This window comes from Mytilus californianus, unplaced genomic scaffold (assembly GCF_021869535.1).
Source record: "Mytilus californianus isolate M0D057914Y unplaced genomic scaffold, xbMytCali1.0.p SCAF_2, whole genome shotgun sequence".
NCBI classification, from domain to species: Eukaryota; Metazoa; Mollusca; class Bivalvia; order Mytilida; family Mytilidae; genus Mytilus; species Mytilus californianus.
This window is the reverse complement of record NW_026262668.1, coordinates 100933734-100953627: the sequence shown is the minus strand read 5'-3', so window position 1 is coordinate 100953627 and position 19894 is coordinate 100933734. Positions and strand designations below refer to the sequence as shown.

The window sequence follows — 19894 nt, the reverse complement described above, 5'->3', positions numbered from 1 at the left end:
TTATTTTCGTGGGTTATCAATTTTCGTGGATTGAGGAACACTTGCATTTTCGTGGATATTTGATTTCGTGGTTTTGCCAATCTCTGCATACAAAGCCAAATTAACATTTGTAATTTGTTGAACATTTGAATTCGTGGTTCACCTGTACCCATGAAACCCACGAAAATTGGTATCCAACGAATAATAATGAATCCACAGTATATAGAAAGGCTTTTAATTTATGAAATTTCTATCAGTCACTACTTAGTCATGCTCCATTGACTTTGGAATTTTCATTTTGTGACAATTCATAGAACTACAAAAAGAAGCATTCAAATCATAAAGCTTTTGTCTTGTTTTGTTTAAATAGTCCTATGCACTATGATAATATTGTTATGGAGAGTTTTTCAGTAATGGATGTTGTGGGGGCAAGACATATATCTGTGTGAACAAATTTTATTTCAAGAATAGCTCTTAAAGAGGGTTTGAAATATTTATTGTAGGAATTAAAGAAGTCAACTTGACAAGACTAGAAATGTCTACATTATTGTGTATGGCAGACCGACAGCACAGTCAACTGATGGATTTAATGCCAGAAAAATCTGGTATGACTGGTCATGGCAAGGAATTGTTTGAACCCACTCTGAAAGAGGTACTTTAATTCTAAGTGATGGTTATGAAAGGAATGCTTTATATTTGCACAAATTTTTGTGAAGTTAACCTTATATAAGCAATTGTGCCACACAATAATGGTTAATGAAATATTTTTGAATTCCATGTGTCATAGACAAATCTAGCTAAATGCAAACATTTTACAAAATTCAGAGAACAATTGAAGGTCTTTCCACCCATAAAGATCAATTTTGATATAGAACTATTAAAATTCAGTTTGATATATCATATCCAGCGTCAAATGATAGCTTATTGTACACTGATTCCAAAAATATATGGTTCCTATACATTTTTTTTTTAAATAAGGGAGATACATTGTTACTTCCGGTTTGAAAAATGTCACTTCCGTTTTTTTTTTATAGTTTACTTGATACTGATTCCAAAAATATATGGTTCAATATACTTTAACATTTAATAAGTACAAAAAATAGCTACTTCCGGTTTACACATGGTCACTTCCAGTTGGCTTTTCCATGGTCAAGTGGCTTGCAACATAATGCAAAAAGTCCCATGGCTTTATCATGTATACATATGAGGTAAAAGCAAAGGTCAATATCTAGAACGTCAAATTTACCAATGACATTGAGCTCAATTTCAAGGTCATAAACCAAGGGCTTCAAATCAAAAGACCATAGGTCTTAATTATACATGGTTAATGAGTTATATCACTATATGCCAAATTATACCCCACGCAACAAGTTGCGGAGGGTTAATGTTTTTGACCCGTCCGTCCGTCCGTCCTTCTGTCCGTCCGTCCGTCCGTCTGTCTGCCCGTCAGTCCTGTTTCTTGTCATCGCAACTCCTCTCAAACCACACAACAGAATTTCACGAAACCTTTTTAGATAATAAGGACATACTATGTAGTTGTGCATATCGACAGGAAATTACGATTCAATTTTTTTTCCAGGAGTTACGCCCCTTTGAACTTATTTGCCCAATATACTACTGCAACCTTTTGTCATCGCAACTCCTCTCAAACCACACAACAGAATTTCATGAAACCTTTTCAGATAATAAGGACAAACTACGTAGCTGTGCATATCGACAGGAAATTATGATTCAATTTTTTTCCAGGAGTTACGCCCCTTTGAACTTATTTGCCCAATATACTACTGCAACCTTTTGTCATCGCAACTCCTCTCAAACCACACAACAGAATTTCATGAAACCTTTTCAGATAATAAGGACATACCAAGTAGATGTGCATATCGACAGGAAATTACGATTCAATTTTTTTTCCAGGAGTTACACCCTTTGAACTTATTTGCCCAATATACTAATGCAACCTTTTGTCATCGCAACTCCTCTCAAACCACACAACAGAATTTCATGAAAATGTGTAGATAATAAGGACATACTATGTAGATGTGCATATTGACAGGAAATTATGATTCAATTTTTTTTTCTGATACAATTTTTTTTCTTACACTTATTTTATTTCTCCAATGACAATGTGGGGACGTGGGGTATGTGAAATGCTCACTAAGGTTCTTTCATTTTTATACGACCGCAAAAATTTTTTTTGGATCGTATATTGGTATGATGTCGTCGTCGTCGTCTTCTTCGTCGTCCGAAGACACATTGGTTTCCGGACAGTAACTTTAGTTTAAGTAAATGGATCTCTATGAAATTTTTTAAGAAGTTCAATACCACAAAAGGAAGGTTGGGATTGATTATGGGGATGATGGTCCCAACTGTCTAGGAATTAGGGGCCCAAAAGGGGCCCAAAACAAGCATTTTTCTAGTTTCAGGATAATAACTTGTGTATAAGTATTTTGATTGCTCTGAAATTGTACCACAATGTTTAATACCACAAGTGGAAGGTTGGGATTCATTTAAGGGGTTATGGGGCCAACAGTTTAGGAATTAAGGGCCAAAAAGGGGCCAAAAACAAGCATTTTTCTAGTTTCCGGACAATAACTTGTGTGTAAGTGTATGGATCTCTCTGACATTGTACCGCAAGGTTCCATATAACAAAGGGAAGGCTGTGATTGAGTTTGGGGTTAATTGCCCCAAACATGTGGGAATTAGGAGTCAAAAAAGGGCCAAAAACAAGCATTTTTCTAGTTTCCAGACAATAACTTGTGTTATAGTGTATTGATCTCTCTGAAATTGTACTACAATGTTCCATACTACAAAGGAAAGGCTGGGATTGAGTTTTGGGGTTATTGCTCCAAGGGGCCTTGAAGGGGATTTCAAAAATGAGGGGGGGGGGGGGGGGATTTTTTTTCCAATTTTTTAAAGGGATTCATAATTTTTTTTCAAAATTTTTCAAATTTCTAATTTTTGAAAAGTTTCAAGAAGAAATCTTCAATTGCACAGTTTTGCACAATAGATTTGTAAGATCTTTGACCACGTTTATTTTGTGTCAGAAACCTATATTATGTCAAAAATTTGATTACAATCCAAATTCAGACAGTATCAAGCTTGAGTATTGTGTCCAAATTTGCCCAAACTGTTCAGGGTTCGACCTCTGTGGTGTGTTACGACATGTCGCAACTTACAATTTAGTAAAAAAACTTGTTGTCAATATCTTATACGGTTTTTGAAAAGAATTGAAAATAAGCCAAAATCAAAATTTAAAATATGACCTTGACCTCTGACCTTGACCTTATTTTCTTTTCTTTGGACCAAGGACCTCAAATAAAAAGATACTAGGTCTCTATCACTTATGGTTTACAAGATAGAAATGCATATCACTTATATCAAATGCATAAGGGGAAATAACTCTCATATGGAGTGTTCGTATGGCTTCGGTCAAAATTGAACAAATCATGCAAAGGATATAACGAGCAATTTTATAAAATAAATTTGTCGCTTTCTTATACTGTTACGGAGGAGATGCAGTCACAAGAAAAACAGTGTTCGAGGAGATAACTCCTACAAAGAAAAGTATTTGGTTACGCAGGGTAAATTTCAAAGGCGCATAAACTGTTCCATATCATATACCAAACATCTAAGCGACATCTTGCGAAACAAAATTAATACGCAAGAAATAAAAGTGGCGGAAGAAGAAAAAAAAAAAAAAATTAAAAACCAATTGTTCAGAGAACAATTGAAGGTCTTTCCACCCATAAAGATCAATTTTGATATTGAAATATTAAAACTCAGTTAAATACATCATATCCAGCGTCAAATGATAGCTTATTGACACTGATTCCAAAAATATATGGTTTCTATACATTTTTTTCTAAATAAGGGAGATAAATTGTTACTTCCGGTTTGAAAAATGTCACTTCCGGTTTTATTTGATAGTTTACTTGATACTGATTCCAAAAATATATGGTTCAATATACTTTTACATTAAATAAGTACAAAAAATAGCTACTTCCGGTTTACACCAGGTCACTTCCGGTTGGCTTTTCCATAGTCAAGTGGCTTGCCACGTAATGCAAAACGTCCCATGGCTTTATCATGTATACATATGAGGTAAAAGCAAAGGTCAAAATCTAGAACGTCAATTTTACCTATGACCTTGAGCTCAATTTCAAAGTCATAAACCAAGGGCTTCAAATCAAAAGACTATAGGTCTTAATTATATATGTTTAATGAGTTATATCACTATATGCTTAACTTTTAATAAAAGAGGGGAGAAAACTCCAATTTAATGTTAGCGTACCCTTTTAACCAAAATTTATGTGTTACGACATGTCGCAACTTACAATTTAGTAAAAATATGTTGTCGATATCTTATACGGTTTTTGAAAAGAATTGAAAATAAGCCAAAATCAAAATTTAAAATATGACCTTGACCTCTGACCTTGACCTAATTTTCTTATTTTTGGATCAAGGACCTCAAATAAAAAGATACTAGGTCTCTATCACTTATGGTTTACAAGATAGAAATGCATATCACTTATATCAAATGCATAAGGGGAAATAACTCTCATATGGAATATTCATATAGCTTCGGTCAAAATAGGACAAATCATGCAAAGGATAAAACGAGCAATTTTATAAAATAAATTTGTCGCTTTCTTTTACGGTTACTGAGGAGATGCAGTCACAAGGAAAACAGTGTTCGGGGAGATAACTCCTGCAAAGAAAATTGTTCGGCTTAGAATGGGTGAAAATAAAAAGCGCATAAACTGTATGATACTATATAAGAAATATCTAAGCGACATCTTGCGAAACAAATATTTTACGCGAGAACAAAATTAGGCGGAAGAAAATAATAATAATCAGAACAAATACAATAGGTCTTTCCATTGAAAAGTGGAAAGACCTAATTAGAGTGTTCATGTTGAAAAAAAAATCACTTTATATATTGGCATATGTTTTGAGCAAAATTTAAATTAATTTATTTTCTTAGTGTTTTATTTCAATTAAATGAAATATGTGGATAAAAGCCAACATACCCTTTTATTTCAAAATTTGGGCCACATATGTGTAGTAACTAAATATTGAACAAAGGTTTATCATGAAAAAAATCAATTAAAAATGATTGCTCTTTACCATGGTACTGATGGCATCAAGAAGAAATGTGGCACCCCACCCCACCCTACCCTATAAAAAATTTTTTGTGGTCGTATATTGGTATGATGTCAGCGTCGTCGTCGTCGTCCGAAGACACATTGGTTTTCGCACTCTAACTTTAGTTTAAGTGAATGGATCTCTATGAAATTTTACCATAAGGTTGAATACCACAAAAGGAAGGTTGGGATTGATTTTGGGGGTTATGGTACCAACAGTTTAGGAATTCAGGGCTAAAAAGGGGCCAAAAATAAGCATTTTCTAGTTTCAAGACAATAACTTGTGGAACGGTGTATAGATCTCTCTGAAATTATACCACAAGTTTCCATACCACAAAGGGATGGTTAGGATTTGCTTTTGGGGGTTATGGCTCAAACCGTTTAGGAATTAGGGGCAAAAAAGAGGGAAAAATAAGGTTGTCCTGGTTAATGGACAAATAGTTTAGTACAAAACATAATTTAAAGCAGTGTAAGGGAGATAAATCAAATACATCATTTGAATTACCTCCCTTACACTGCTTTTAAATTATGTATAAAGTAATGGCTAATGAACAATTAAGACAATTTAAAACAGTGTAAGGGAGGTAATCCAAATACAACATTTTGATTACTTCCCTTACACTGCTTTCAAATTATGTTTAAAGAAATGCATATTTATAAAGGAAGACCAGTAAAAATATCTACAAATGTTGCATCTTTTTTTTTTTTACAAAAAATCCGTATGAAAGATTTGACACCATTTTTAAATTCTATTATAAAACATATTAAGTTAGCACTATGGTAAATTTAAATGGGTAATTATGGTTGCAAATTCCATTGGAATTTTTGTGGGAGGTCAATTTTTTCTCATTTCAGATTTCAGAAATTAAAAAGATTTATTCTCAAATATTATTTTTTTTTCAAATTTCAAATATTGAAAATTTCATGAAGTAATCTTTAATTGCACAGTATGGCACATTAGATTTGTAAAATATTTGACCACATTTATTTATTTGTTATGCCGAATCTAACGATGTATTTAGATTTTTAATTTTGGGTCCAGTTTTCAAATTGGTCTACATTAAGGTCCAAAGGGTCCAAAATTAAAGTTAGTTTGATTTAAACAAAAATTGAATATATGGGGTTCTTTGATATGCTGAATCTAAACATGTATTTAGATTTTTATACGACCGCAAAAAAATTTTTGTGGTCGTATATTGGTATGACGTTGGCGTCGTCGTCGTCGTCGTCGTCCGAAGACGCATTAGTTTTCGCACTCTAACTTTAGTTTAAGTGAATGGATCTCTATGAAATTTTACCATAAGGTTGAATACCACAAAAGGAAGGTTGGGATTGATTTTGGGGGTTATGGTACCAACAGTTTAGGAATTCAGGGCTAAAAAGGGGCCAAAAATAAGCATTTTCTAGTTTCAAGACAATAACTTGTGGAACGGTGTATAGATCTCTCTGAAATTATACCACAAGTTTCCATACCACAAAGGGATGGTTAGGATTTGCTTTTGGGGGTTATGGCTCAAACCGTTTAGGAATTAGGGGCAAAAAAGAGGGAAAAATAAGGTTGTCCTGGTTAATGGACAAATAGTTTAGTACAAAACATAATTTAAAGCAGTGTAAGGGAGATAAATCAAATACATCATTTGAATTACCTCCCTTACACTGCTTTTAAATTATGTATAAAGTAATGGCTAATGAACAATTAAGACAATTTAAAACAGTGTAAGGGAGGTAATCCAAATACAACATTTTGATTACTTCCCTTACACTGCTTTCAAATTATGTTTAAAGAAATGCATATTTATAAAGGAAGACCAGTAAAAATATCTACAAATGTTGCATCTTTTTTTTTTTTACAAAAAATCCGTATGAAAGATTTGACACCATTTTTAAATTCTATTATAAAACATATTAAGTTAGCACTATGGTAAATTTAAATGGGTAATTATGGTTGCAAATTCCATTGGAATTTTTGTGGGAGGTCAATTTTTTCTCATTTCAGATTTCAGAAATTAAAAAGATTTATTCTCAAATATTATTTTTTTTTCAAATTTCAAATATTGAAAATTTCATGAAGTAATCTTTAATTGCACAGTATGGCACATTAGATTTGTAAAATATTTGACCACATTTATTTATTTGTTATGCCGAATCTAACGATGTATTTAGATTTTTAATTTTGGGTCCAGTTTTCAAATTGGTCTACATTAAGGTCCAAAGGGTCCAAAATTAAAGTTAGTTTGATTTAAACAAAAATTGAATATATGGGGTTCTTTGATATGCTGAATCTAAACATGTATTTAGATTTTTATACGACCGCAAAAAAATTTTTGTGGTCGTATATTGGTATGACGTTGGCGTCGTCATCGTCGTCGTCGTCGTCGTCCGAAGACGCATTAGTTTTCGCACTCTAACTTTAGTTTAAGTGAATGGATCTCTATGAAATTTTACCATAAGGTTCAATACAACAAAAGGAAGGTGGGGATTGATTTTGGGGGTTATGGTACCAACAGTTAAGGAATTAGGGGCCAAAAAGGGGCCAAAAATAAGCATTTTCTAGTTTCCAGACAATAACTGTGGAACGGTGTATGGATCTCTCTGAAATTATACTACAAGTTTCCATACGACAAAGGGATGGTTAGGATTTGCTTTGAGGGGTTATGGCTCAAACCATTTAAGAATTAGGGGCAAAAAAGGGGGAAAACAAGGTTGTCCTGGTTAATGGACAAATACTTTAGTACAAAACATAATTTAAAGCAGTGTAAGGGAGATAAATCAAATACATCATTGAAATTATCTCCCTTACACTGCTTTTAAATTATGTATAAAGTAATGGTTAATGAACAATTAAGATAATTTAAAACAGTGTAAGGGAGGTAATCCAAATACAACGTTTTGGTTACTTCCCTTACACTGCTTTTAAATTATGTTTAAAGAAATGCATATTTATAAAGGAAGACCAGTAAAAATATCTGCAAATGTTGCATCTTTTTTTTTTACAAAAAAATCCATATGAAAGATTTGACACTATATTTTAAATTCTATTATAAAATAGATTAAGTTAGCACTATGGTAAATTTAAATGGGTAATTATGGTTTGGGGGAAAAAATTGGGGGGGGGGGGTAAAAAAAATTGTGGGGGGTCAAATTTTTCTCATTTCAGATTTCAGAAATTAAAAAGAATTATTCTTCAAATATATTTTTTTTTTCAAATTTCAAATATTGAAAAATTTCAAGAAGTAATCTTTAATTGCACAGTATGGCGCATTAGATTTGTAAAATCTTTGACCACATTTATTTATTTGTTATGCCGAATCTAACGATGTATTTAGATTTTTAATTTTGGATCCAGTTTTCAAATTGGTCTACATTAAGGTCCAAAGGGTCCAAAATTAAAATTTGTTTGATTTTAACAAAAATTGAATATATGGGGTTCTTTGATATGCTGAATCTAAACATGTATTTAGATTTTTGATTTTTGGCCCAGTTTTCAAGTTGGTCCAAAGTGGGGTCCAAAATTAAACTTTGTTTGATTTCAACAAAAATTGAATATATATGGGGTTCTTTGATATGCTGAATCTAACCATGTATTTAGATTTTTTATTTGTGGACCCCGCTATCAAATTGGTTCATATTGAGGTCAAAAGGGTCCAAAATTAAACTTTGTTTGATTTCATCAAAAATTGAATTATTGGGGTTCTTTGATATGCCAAATCTAACCGTGTATTTAGATTTTTAATTTTGGGTCCCGTTTTTTAAATTGGTCTACATTAAGGTCCAAAGGGTCCAAAATTAAACTTAGTTTGATTTTAACAAAAATTGAATTCTTGGGGTTCTTTGATATGCTGAATCTAAACATGTGTTTAGATTTTTGATTATGGGCCCAGTTTTCAAGTTGGTCCAAGTTGGGGTCCAAAATTAAACTTTGTTTGATTTCAACAAAAATTGAATATATGGGGTTCTTTGATATTCTGAATCTAAACATGTATTTAGATTTTAGATTTTTGGCCCAGTTTTCAAGTTGGTCCAAACTGGGGTCCAAAATTAAACTTTGTTTGATTTCAACAAAAATTGAATATATGGGGTTCTTTGATATGCTGAATCTTACCATGTATTTAGATTTTTTATTTGTGGGCCCGCTATCAAATTGGTTCATATTGAGGTCAAAAGGGTCCAAAATTAAACTTTGTTTGATTTCATCAAAAATTTAATTATTGGGGTTCTTTGATATGCCAAATCTAACCGTGTATTTAGATTTTTAATTTTGGGTCCCGTTTTTTGAATTGGTCTACATTAAGGTCCAAAGGGTCCAAAATTAAACTTAGTTTGATTTTAACAAAACTTGAATTTTTGGGGTTCTTTGATATGCTGAATCTAAACATGTGTTTAGATTTTTGATTATGAGCCCAGTTTTCAAGTTGGTCCAAGTTGGGGTCCAACAAAATTAAACTTTGTTTGATTTCAACAAAAATTGAATATATGGGGTTCTTTGATATGCTGAATCTAAACATGTATTTAGATTTTAGATTTTTGGCCAAGTTTTCAAGTTGGTCCAAAAAGGGGGTTCCAAAATTAAACTTTGTTTGATTTCAACAAAAATTGAATATATGGGGTTCTTTGATATGCTGAATCTTACCTTGTATTTAGATGTTTTATTTGTGGGCCCGCTATCAAATTGGTTCATATTGAGGTCAAAAGGGTCCAAAATCCAACTTTGTTTGATTTCATCAAAAATTGAATTATTGGGGTTCTTTGATATGCCAAATCTAACCGTGTTTTTAGATTTTTAATTTTGGGTCCCGTTTTTTAAATTGGTCTACATTAAGGTCCAAAGGGTCCAAAATTAAACTTAGTTTGATTTTAACAAAAAATGAATTCTTGGGGTACTTTGATATGCTGAATCTAAACATGTGTTTAGATTTTTGATTATGGGACCAGTTTTCAAGTTTGTCCAAGTTGGGGTCCAAAATTAAACTTTGTTTGATTTCAACAAAAATTGAATATATGGGGTTCTTTGATATGCTGAATCTAACCATGTATTTAGATTTTTAATTTGTGGGCCCCACTATCAAATTGGTTCATATTGAGGTCAAAAGGGTCCAAAATTAATCTTTGTTTGATTTCATTCAAAATTGAATTATTGAGGTTCTTTGATATCCCAAATCTAACCGTGTATTTAGATTTATAATTTTGGGTCGCGTTTTTTAAATTGGTCTACATTAAGGTCCAAAGGGTCCAAAATTAATCTTAGTTTGATTTTAACAAAAATTGAATTCTTGGGGTTCTTTGATATGCTGAATCTAAACATGTGTTTAGATTTTTGATTATGGGCCCAGTTTTCAAGTTGGTCCAAGTTGGGGTCCAAAATTAAACTTTGTTTGATTTCAACAAAAATTGAATACATGGGGTTCTTTGATATGCTGAATCTAACCATGTATTTTGATTTTTGGGCCCCGTTATCAAATTGGTCCACATTGAGGTCAAAAGGGTCCAAAATTAAACTTTGTTTGATTTCATCAAAAATAGAATTCTTTGGATTCTTTGATATGCTGAATCTAACCATGTATTTAGATTTTGGATATTGGACCATAATAGGTAAATTAAAAAAAATTAAGTTCTTAGACCACATTCATTCTGTGTCAGAAACCTATGATGTGTCAACTATTTATTCACAATCCAAATTCAGAGCTGTATCAAGCTTGAATGTTGTGTCCATACTTGCCCCAACTGTTCAGGGTTCGACCTCTGCGGTCATATCAAGCTGCGCCCAGTAGAGCATTTTATTATTATTTCATGTTATGAGCTTGAGATCACTTTATTTTTGGTATTAGTAATTAGATAGAAATCTAATGTGATTTTTATACTTCTTCACAATTCTCCAATTGCAAAAGTTTGCTTTTAAAAGTGATTATATCAGTTTGAACTCTTACTATCATGTGATTTGTATGAAGAAAATATTAAAATATAAAATTGCAGGTGGCAGATTATAAAGCTCCTAATCTGGAGGCGAGTGGTGGATTACAGCAAGGGACATATAAACCTAAAGGTTAGAAATTTTTCTGTACAACAAAATAGGGCTGGAGTTTGATAGGCTGATTCATTTATGCTTACACATTGTGTCGATTTAAGGAAATTGCAAAGTAAACATTTATGATTTGCCAAAATATCAAGTCTAAATATGGTTTGACATTACATGGTAGTCATGCAGTCTTGATCTTTGACTTATGATTTGCTGATATATCAAGTCTAATGATAGCGTTACATGGTAGTCATGCAGTCTTAAATGTTTTAGCTTGTCATTTGCCAAATGACTACCATGTACTTTTATTTCAATAGACACCCCTATACCATAACATAGAAGCCCAAATTGAGGTTATACCATTAGGTTAAATGTTAACCATAACATGTAAATCAGTTGAATATAGTTTACGGTAACAAAGGAAAATTCCACTGTATTTTAACCGAAAGGAGAATTCATTCCTGTAAAGATATCTGCCGGATACAGAATAACTCTTATTCACCAGATACAGGATATAACTTTTACCGGATCTATATAAATAGGGTGCAACTATAATCCATCATTCTGCCTCTGAAAAAAGTCTGTGAAGGACCGAAACCAGTCAGGCTTTGAACCATCACCAGGCACTGTTAATTATGTGTTTTGTTAACATTTTAATTGTTGCACAGGTGTAGTCAGAAGTGATGACACCAATTAACCCGAGATCGAATGATCAACAGATTAACTATCATCAAATGTGTTAATTGGGACATAACCCTGTTACTTAAAAAAAACGGTTACATAAAAAAGGCTACAAATGTTCTTTGAATTGTAGATTTAATTCTTATGAAATGAAAAAATAAGCCCAATATAAACTTTTTTTTTGGTATGAGAAATATGAGGAGATCAAATCAACACTTCATCACATATCATCACCAGAAGTCTGGCTTTCATCGATCAAAACTAATTTTTCATGAACAATAAAATGTTGAAAGTCGTACAGTTTAGGTTTATTGAAGATTACATGGGGATCTTTCCATGTCTTGATTTGGACACAGTTGTTATATTTCATTGGACATTTAGATTCGTGGATAAAGCCATCCACGATAACCATGAAAATTGGTACCCCACGAAATAGCACGAATAAAAGCACTTTCACAGTAATATGTAAATGCTTTTACATGTATATTGTATTTGTCAGGAGAAATTTGGGAGAAAGATTTTGACCCAGTCCATGTGGCAATAAGAGCTTTATACAAGAAAGACTTACAGTCATCTATGGACAGATATACAGATTAGTAAGATATTCTTTGTTTATTTGACATCAAAATTACATCATGAAACAAAGAAAAAAAAAACTATCTCAAATTATCTTTTTTTTTAAATCATAGAACTGAAGATTTTCTATTTTCTTTCATCAAATGCAGTAGAGCCTTTCTATGCCTTACATTTTGCTGCCAAGTGAATAGTTTTTATACGACCGCAAATTTTGCAGTCGTATATTGGTATGACGTCGTCGTCGTCCGAAGACACATTAGTTTTCACACTCTAACTTTAGTTTAAGTGAATGGATCTCTATGAAATTTTACCATAAGGTTTAATACCACAAAAGGAAGGTGGGGATTATGGTACCAACAGTTCAGGAACTAGGGGCCAAAAAGGGGCCAAAAATAAGCATTTTTGTAACTTCCAGACATAACTTGTGTGTTAGTGTATGGATCTCTCTGACATTGTACCACAAGGTTCCATATCACAAAGGGAATGCTGGGATTGATTTTGGGGGCTATTGCCTCCAAATTTTAGGAATTAGGGCCAAAAAGGGGCAAACAACAAGCATTTTTCTAGTTTCATGACAATAACTTGTGTGTAAGTGTATGAATCTTTATGAAAATGTACTACAAGGTTCCATATCACTAAGGGCAAGCTGGAATTGATTTTGGGGGTAATTGCCCAAAACGTTTAGGAATTGGGGGCCAAAAATAAGCATTTTCCTAGTTTCCAGACAATAACTTGTGTTCAAGTGTATGGATCTCTCTGAAATTGTACTGCAAGGTACCATACCACAAAGGGAAGGCTGGGATTGATTTTGGGGGTAATTGCCTCAAAATTATAGGAATTAGGGGCCATAAAGGGGCAAAAAAACAAGCATTTTCTAGTTTCAGGACAATAACTTGTGTGTAAGTGTATTGATCTTTATGAAATTGTACTACAAGGTTCCATATCACAAAGAGAAAGCTGGGTTTGAGTTTGGGGGTAATTGCCCTAAACGTTTAGGAATTGGGGGCCAAAAAGGGGCAAAAAAACAAGCATTTTTCCAGTTTCCAGACAATAACTTGTGTTCAAGTGTATGGATCTCTCTGAAATTGTACTGCAAGGTACCATACCACAAAGGGAAGGCTGGGATTGACTTTGGGGGTGATGAATCATAAGGGGGTTCCCTAAATTTTTTTTGGGGGGGGGGGGATTTTTTTCCCTTTTTTTTCTTTAAAATTTTCCATTTTTAATTGGTTATTTCTGATTTATATATAAAAGCAAATAATAATGATATGGTTTGAATAGGTAAATTAAAATTTTTTAAGTTCTTAGACCACATTCATTCTGTGTCAGAAACCTATGCTGTGTCAAATATTTAATTACAATCCAAATTCAGTGCTGTATCAAGCTTGAATGTTGTGTCCATACTTGCCCCAACTGTTCAGGGTTCGACCTCTGCGGTCGTATCAAGCTGCGCCCCAGTGGAGCATTTTATTCATTTTTAAATTCCAAATATATATAAAAGGAATGTAAATCATATTTTTTAAAACACTTTTGTTTTGATACTTATATTTACTTGTAATTTTAGGGTGATGGTACCTGTGACAGAGGTTGAAACTGTTATTAGTTCAATGATTCTAGCTATACACTTTCTTAATTTGCTTAGGTCCAAACTTGCATTCTCTGATAAAATGTGCACCATAGTGCATGGTGAATATAATGTCTAATGGTTGACACAGATTTTTCTCTCTCGTTGTTGAGTTTTCAATGTTTTAGAACTCCAAATTCATACTTATTATATGATTGAGTTATTTCCCTTTGAACAGAAATTATGATTTGCAAATATCATTTTCATTAGATAATAATCTATTTTTATTAATGGATTTCATTACATTACATTGTGTAGATAAAATTGTTGACATTGATAGATAAGTTGCAGATCTATATTAGTTTGTGACAAATGAAAGAAAAAATATTGGGAACTATGAATTATATATATAAAGTTTGATTACACTAAGTGTTTTTAAATAATTTTCACCTGTTAATAGATAACAAAACATCTGGTAAAGTGTTGATGATAAGATCTGTAGGACAGTATAAATGAAGTTTGAAATTTACTGTTCATTATAAGACATTTTGAAGATAATTACAGATAAGTTTTATAGATTTTTAATAGATATTGTATTAATGATAAATGACATTTTGGATTTTTTTTCATCTTTTCTTTTGTGAATTGTTTGAAGAATTTGTTTGTTGTTCAGTATAAACTTATTTTCTGAATGCTATATGTATATTTTTTTTTGATGAAGCAAACTCCTTTAAAAACTAAGCTTAGTTTGTCTATTAATAAACATATATTTAGATTTCTGATTTTGGGCCCAGTTTTCAAGTTGGTCCAAATCGGGGTCTAAAATTATACTGTGTTTGATTTCAACATAAATTGAATATATATAGGGTTCTTTGAAAAGCTGAATCTAAACCTGTAATTATTTTCATTATTAATTATATAATACCCCATTGAGGTCCACAGGGTCCTAAATTAAACTTTTATTTGATTTCATCAACAATTCAAAAATTGAATTCATTTTGTGTCACAAACCTATACTGTGTCAAATATTCAATCACAATCCAAATTCAGAGCTGTTTTAAGCTTAAATTTTGTGTCCATACTTGCTCAACTGTTCAGGGTTCGACCTCTGCAGGAAAATCCGGTTTGCTGTCACTCTGACAGCCTCTTGTTTAAATCTGAATTGTTACTTATGACAAATGGAAGTCTGGTTGGATATTGTTGATTTTCACTTTGACCCTTCCAGATTGGCACTTTATGTCGTTTCCATGCAATAACTTATAAAATGTTCATCCAATGCTTTTCAAATATTAATACAGTCGACTCTCGTTATCTCGAAGTCAGCCGGACCAGAGAAATATTTCGAGATACCCGTAGTTCGACTCAAACGAAAACCAGAAGTTTGACAATTTGTCCCTGTGGCTTTTAGTTAAGAGAGTCATTTCCATTCGATCTTAGCGTTATTTTAAAGTTGACAAAATTATTCATTCTCGTATACAAGAGATTTAAAAAAATTTAGATTTGTTTAAATTTTCTTTCATTAAAATATTTTTCTGCAAGAGAAAATACAAAAAAAAAATAAATAAAGACGCTGATTGAGTAGTTTTTGGGTTGATCACCAACGGAAGTCTTAATCCCCACTTTATACACAGCCAAGCTCATTATATATGATTATGATTAATTGTTTTTAAAACATTTTAAATAATTTTTCATAAACTGTAACAATGTATCACTAATTATTTATCATGGTGATCAAAGATAATATTAGGTAAACACTCATGGAAAAAGCATGTCATAAATCAATACAGTGGTCAGTAGCCGGAAATTTAATTACATGTGTATTGTCAGTTTAACTCTTCAGTCCATTTAAATCCCGAGGTCATGTTTTGACATATGTGTTTTAGTTCGAGATAAATATGAATTTTGAATAGTTTTGTTAACCTTAGGACCGTAAATTTAGTTCGAGTCAACCGAAATTTCGACTCATCAGGAGTCGAAATGCATATATTTATATGGAACAAAGTTCTGGACCACGAGAAAACTTCGACTCATCCGAAATTTTGAGTCAACCGAGTTCGAGACAACGAGAGTTAACTGTATGTTGTAACTGATGACAAATTGAGGTCAAGTTTGATATTGATAATTTTCACTTTTGCCATTCTGGAGTTATGGTTCTTGATAGATTGGAAAATGTCTCTTGATTTTTTGTTGCTTTTATCAAATGTTTTTGATCAAGATAATGGATTGGTCATCCAGTGACAAATATTACATGCATATTATGTTTTTATGTTGCTTTTATCAAATTCTAACGTGATTGGAATATGCTGTCAGGAGACCTTTGAGATGGTTCAAAGCTTTTGGAATTTATAACGCTTAAGTAAAAATTGTGAGATAATAAAACTTTAATTTGATCTTCAAAATTGACTAAATATCATTATTTCTTTATATCAAATGTATTGTAACTTGGGGTTATAAGTGGACATGAACAGGACCCTTACCTATTGGGTCAGTTTTCCAGTCATAGTTATGGTAAATTTTCATTTTTTTACAGTGTAAAACAGACAGGCAAATTCAAAGGGAAAGCATCACCATGGCCACCATTCAGATGTCCAAGGGAAATAAATCCTGAATACAAAGATCTATATAAGATATTGCACTGCAAAACTATGCATTCATTCTTGTTTACTGTTATGCATAAGGTAAGATTTTCTAAGATAACATCTGCATGGCAACTATTTTGATTTTGATATTCATAGAAGGAAACTGATTTACACAAGATGTTTTATTGTTTAAGTCATCTATTCCTAGCAAATCAGTTATCAATGGATAAAAGGAGTATGCGTAAATAAAAGAGATATTTTCCTCTGAAACTATTTCCTTAATGACTAGTGAATGTCATGGGGAGATAAGAATATTGTAGATTCATTTATTTTCGTGGGTACCAATTTTCATAGATTGAGGAAATTATGTATTTTCATGGATACTTGATTTTGTGGTTTTGCTTAAGTTTGTGCATAAGCCTATAGAAAATTTGTATTTTGTTGAACTTTAAAATTGGTGGTTCAACTTTTCCCATGAAATCCACAAAAATTGGTATCCCATAAATAATAATAAATCCACAGTACATAGTAAAACTTATGAATTCAGTCAAACTTACTGATCAGCAGAAGATAAACTGAATAGTTTCAACAGCATCTTTAATTTTTAGATTGATATCTTATATGCTGATGGTAACTACTTTCATGATCTGATACTTTTTTGTCGAGCTTGCGATGTTGCTTAAGCAAGACATAGAAATCTTAGATTCCGTCACTCAGTATCATCAAAATTTAGGTTCAGTCAGTGGTTGAATATTTGTTACACATCAATAACTTTGTCAAACCTTTATGGAATTTTAGGAAATTTGTACAGACCCTTATTTATGATCAAAAGACGGTATCCAGAGCAAAATTTTGAAAATATTTATTTTCATTTTTATACGCCCGTTTACGGGACGTATTATGGTATACCTCTGTCCGTCTGTCCGTCTGTCCGTCCGTCCGTCTGTCCGTCCGTCGTCAACATGTCGGACAATAACTCAAAAACGCTTTAACCAATTTGCATAAAACTTTGGTGAATTGTTTATATCTATTGACGTGAGCTCCCTTTCGTTTTTTATAAATTTAAAATTTTAAGTTTCTGACTTATGAGGTTTTATTCATTAAAAAAAGGGGGATTTTCCAGTTTTCGGACAATAACTCAAGAATGCTTTCAACAACTTTCAGGAAATTGTGGATTTGTTTATATCTATTGACATGAGCTCCCTTTGAATTTTTATAAACATTAGATTTTACGTTTCCGAGTTACAGGGTTTTATTCATAAAAAAGGGGGATTTTCCAGTTTTCTGACAAAAACTCAAAAATGCTTACAGCAGTTCTTATGAAACTATGGTGAATTGTTTATATCTATTTAAGTAAGCTCCCTTTAGAATTTTATAAATTTTACATTTTACATTTCTGAGTTATGGGGTTTTATTCATTAAAAAAGGGGGGATTTTCCAGTTTTCGGACAATAACTCAAAAATGCTGTCAGCAATTCTCATGAAACTTTGGTGAATTGTTTATATCTATTGATGTAAGCTCCCTTTTGATTTTCATAAATTTCTAATATGACATTGAGAATTAATTGAACTTTATTTGTTTATAGTCTGACAACAGATTTACTAAGTATTGCGCAACAGCACAGTGTATTGCACATCAGCAAGAAATCTTTAATTGAATATAAATTCAATTCATATAACCAATTTCAAGTTCTTTGACTACATTTATTCAGAAACCTGTAATATGTCAAATATTTAATTACAATCCAAATTCAGACCTGTATCAAGCTTGAATATTGTATCCATTTTTGCCCCAACTGTTCAGGGTTGGACCTCTGCGGGCGTATCCAGCTGCGCTCAGCGAAGCAGTTTATTCTGTATTCTACTTATAAATGGACTTTTTACAGTTATCTTTCAGATTCTGATTATCAAAAAAATTAAAGCAGAGGTATCTTTAGTGAGCTCAACTTGTTTAAACTTGTTGTATGAAGGATATTTTCCCCATTCTATATTGCAAAAATATTTTGAATAATGGACAAACTTTTTTTTTATATACTTTTGATAGTTTCTACAAAATGACACTTGGATTTGTCAATCAGTCCATTATTGAAAGTCTTTAAAGAATACTTTCACTTTCTATTTTTATCAATAACGTCGTCATAACAACCATTATTGTAACATTACTTCCGGTTAACCGCAATAACCGCAAAATTTGTACTTCACTATTTTATTTCATATCTATACTTGTCCTGAAGACGCCACTCTTGCTGGCTAAATATGTCTTCCATTAAAACTATTACTTTGCAATAATTTATGAGTGTTGTTGTCTATAATGTCGATATATTCTTACATTTGAAAGACAACTGTGAATACCTAGAGGTATCCACTCTATTTTACCCTACCACATGATCGCCACTTCAGGTGTTGGTTCACTTAAACAATTACAGTTAAATTTAAAATATATATGACAGGCTTGTATTACTTGTTTAACTTTAGTGAATATAAGTAGGCTTGTCAGTTATTCTTTGAAATTTGAGTAAGTTAATTCCTTCTTCAGTTAAACTATCTGCATATGAACAATAAATATTTATATTCAGTAAACTTGTTTGTTTTTGTATAGGCTTTAATGTCGACAAGTATGCCAGACAGTATTTTATACCATGCCGTCCATCTGATGGATTTATCGTTGTCTTTACCACCGCCAGATACTAGTCGTAAGGTAAATATTTGTTTTTGTCTAGGCTTTAATGTCCACAAGTATGCCAGACAATATTTTATACCATGCCATCCACCTTATGGATTTACCATTATGTGGCCTTCAACAATGAACACAAGTCCACTCCATAAAAATATTTGAAGACTCTAAATCAAATTTACATAACAGGAAAATATGAAAACCATACATGCATGTAATAACAACAAATTTGATCTGGTTTTTAACAAATGACAAAGTCACGCTTTCAATAATTTGGATTATGTCTGTAAACTCTGTTGCAGCATCAAAATCATTTGAAATTTTTCCAAAATTGATATTCATGAATTATTGAAATCTAAAGTTTGTATATTTGATTAAAAAAATGACTATCTATTAAAGTAAAATGTATAATTTAAGACTCATATGAATTAAAGGAAATGCATATATCTTAATTGTTTGAGTATTTTTATGCCCCCGCCGTAGCGGAAGGGGGCATTAAGTTTTACCCTTGTCCGTCTGTACGTACGCCCCAAAATTGGTTTCCGTTCTCTAACTTCAGTTTGCCTCAACCAAATGTTATGAAACTTATACACAATGTTTATTACCACAAAACACAGATCAAGTTTGAATTTTGGTGGCGTCACTTTTACCGTTCTAGAGTTATGCCCTTTACAAATGGAAAAA

The 19894-nt window shown here is 32.2% G+C and overlaps 1 protein-coding gene and 1 long non-coding RNA gene across 2 annotated transcripts in view; one reads left to right on the top strand and one right to left on the bottom strand.

Annotated features, from left to right (window-relative positions):
- The window catches only part of LOC127730583 (E3 ubiquitin-protein ligase UBR3-like), a 110338-nt gene that overhangs the window by 28680 nt on the left and 61764 nt on the right, over nt 1–19894 (top strand). The window contains exons 14-18 of the mRNA XM_052239035.1: nt 483–631; nt 11094–11163; nt 12317–12413; nt 16488–16635; nt 19136–19234. Coding sequence (XP_052094995.1) covers nt 483–631; nt 11094–11163; nt 12317–12413; nt 16488–16635; nt 19136–19234 — 563 coding nt within the window. The remainder of the gene's footprint in view (nt 1–482; nt 632–11093; nt 11164–12316; nt 12414–16487; nt 16636–19135; nt 19235–19894) is intronic.
- On the bottom strand, nt 9678–10254 carry LOC127730598 (uncharacterized). The gene is made up of 2 exons (XR_007995191.1): nt 10151–10254; nt 9678–9753 (listed from the first exon to the last, which is right to left on the bottom strand). It is a non-coding gene; the product is annotated as an uncharacterized LOC127730598 (long non-coding RNA).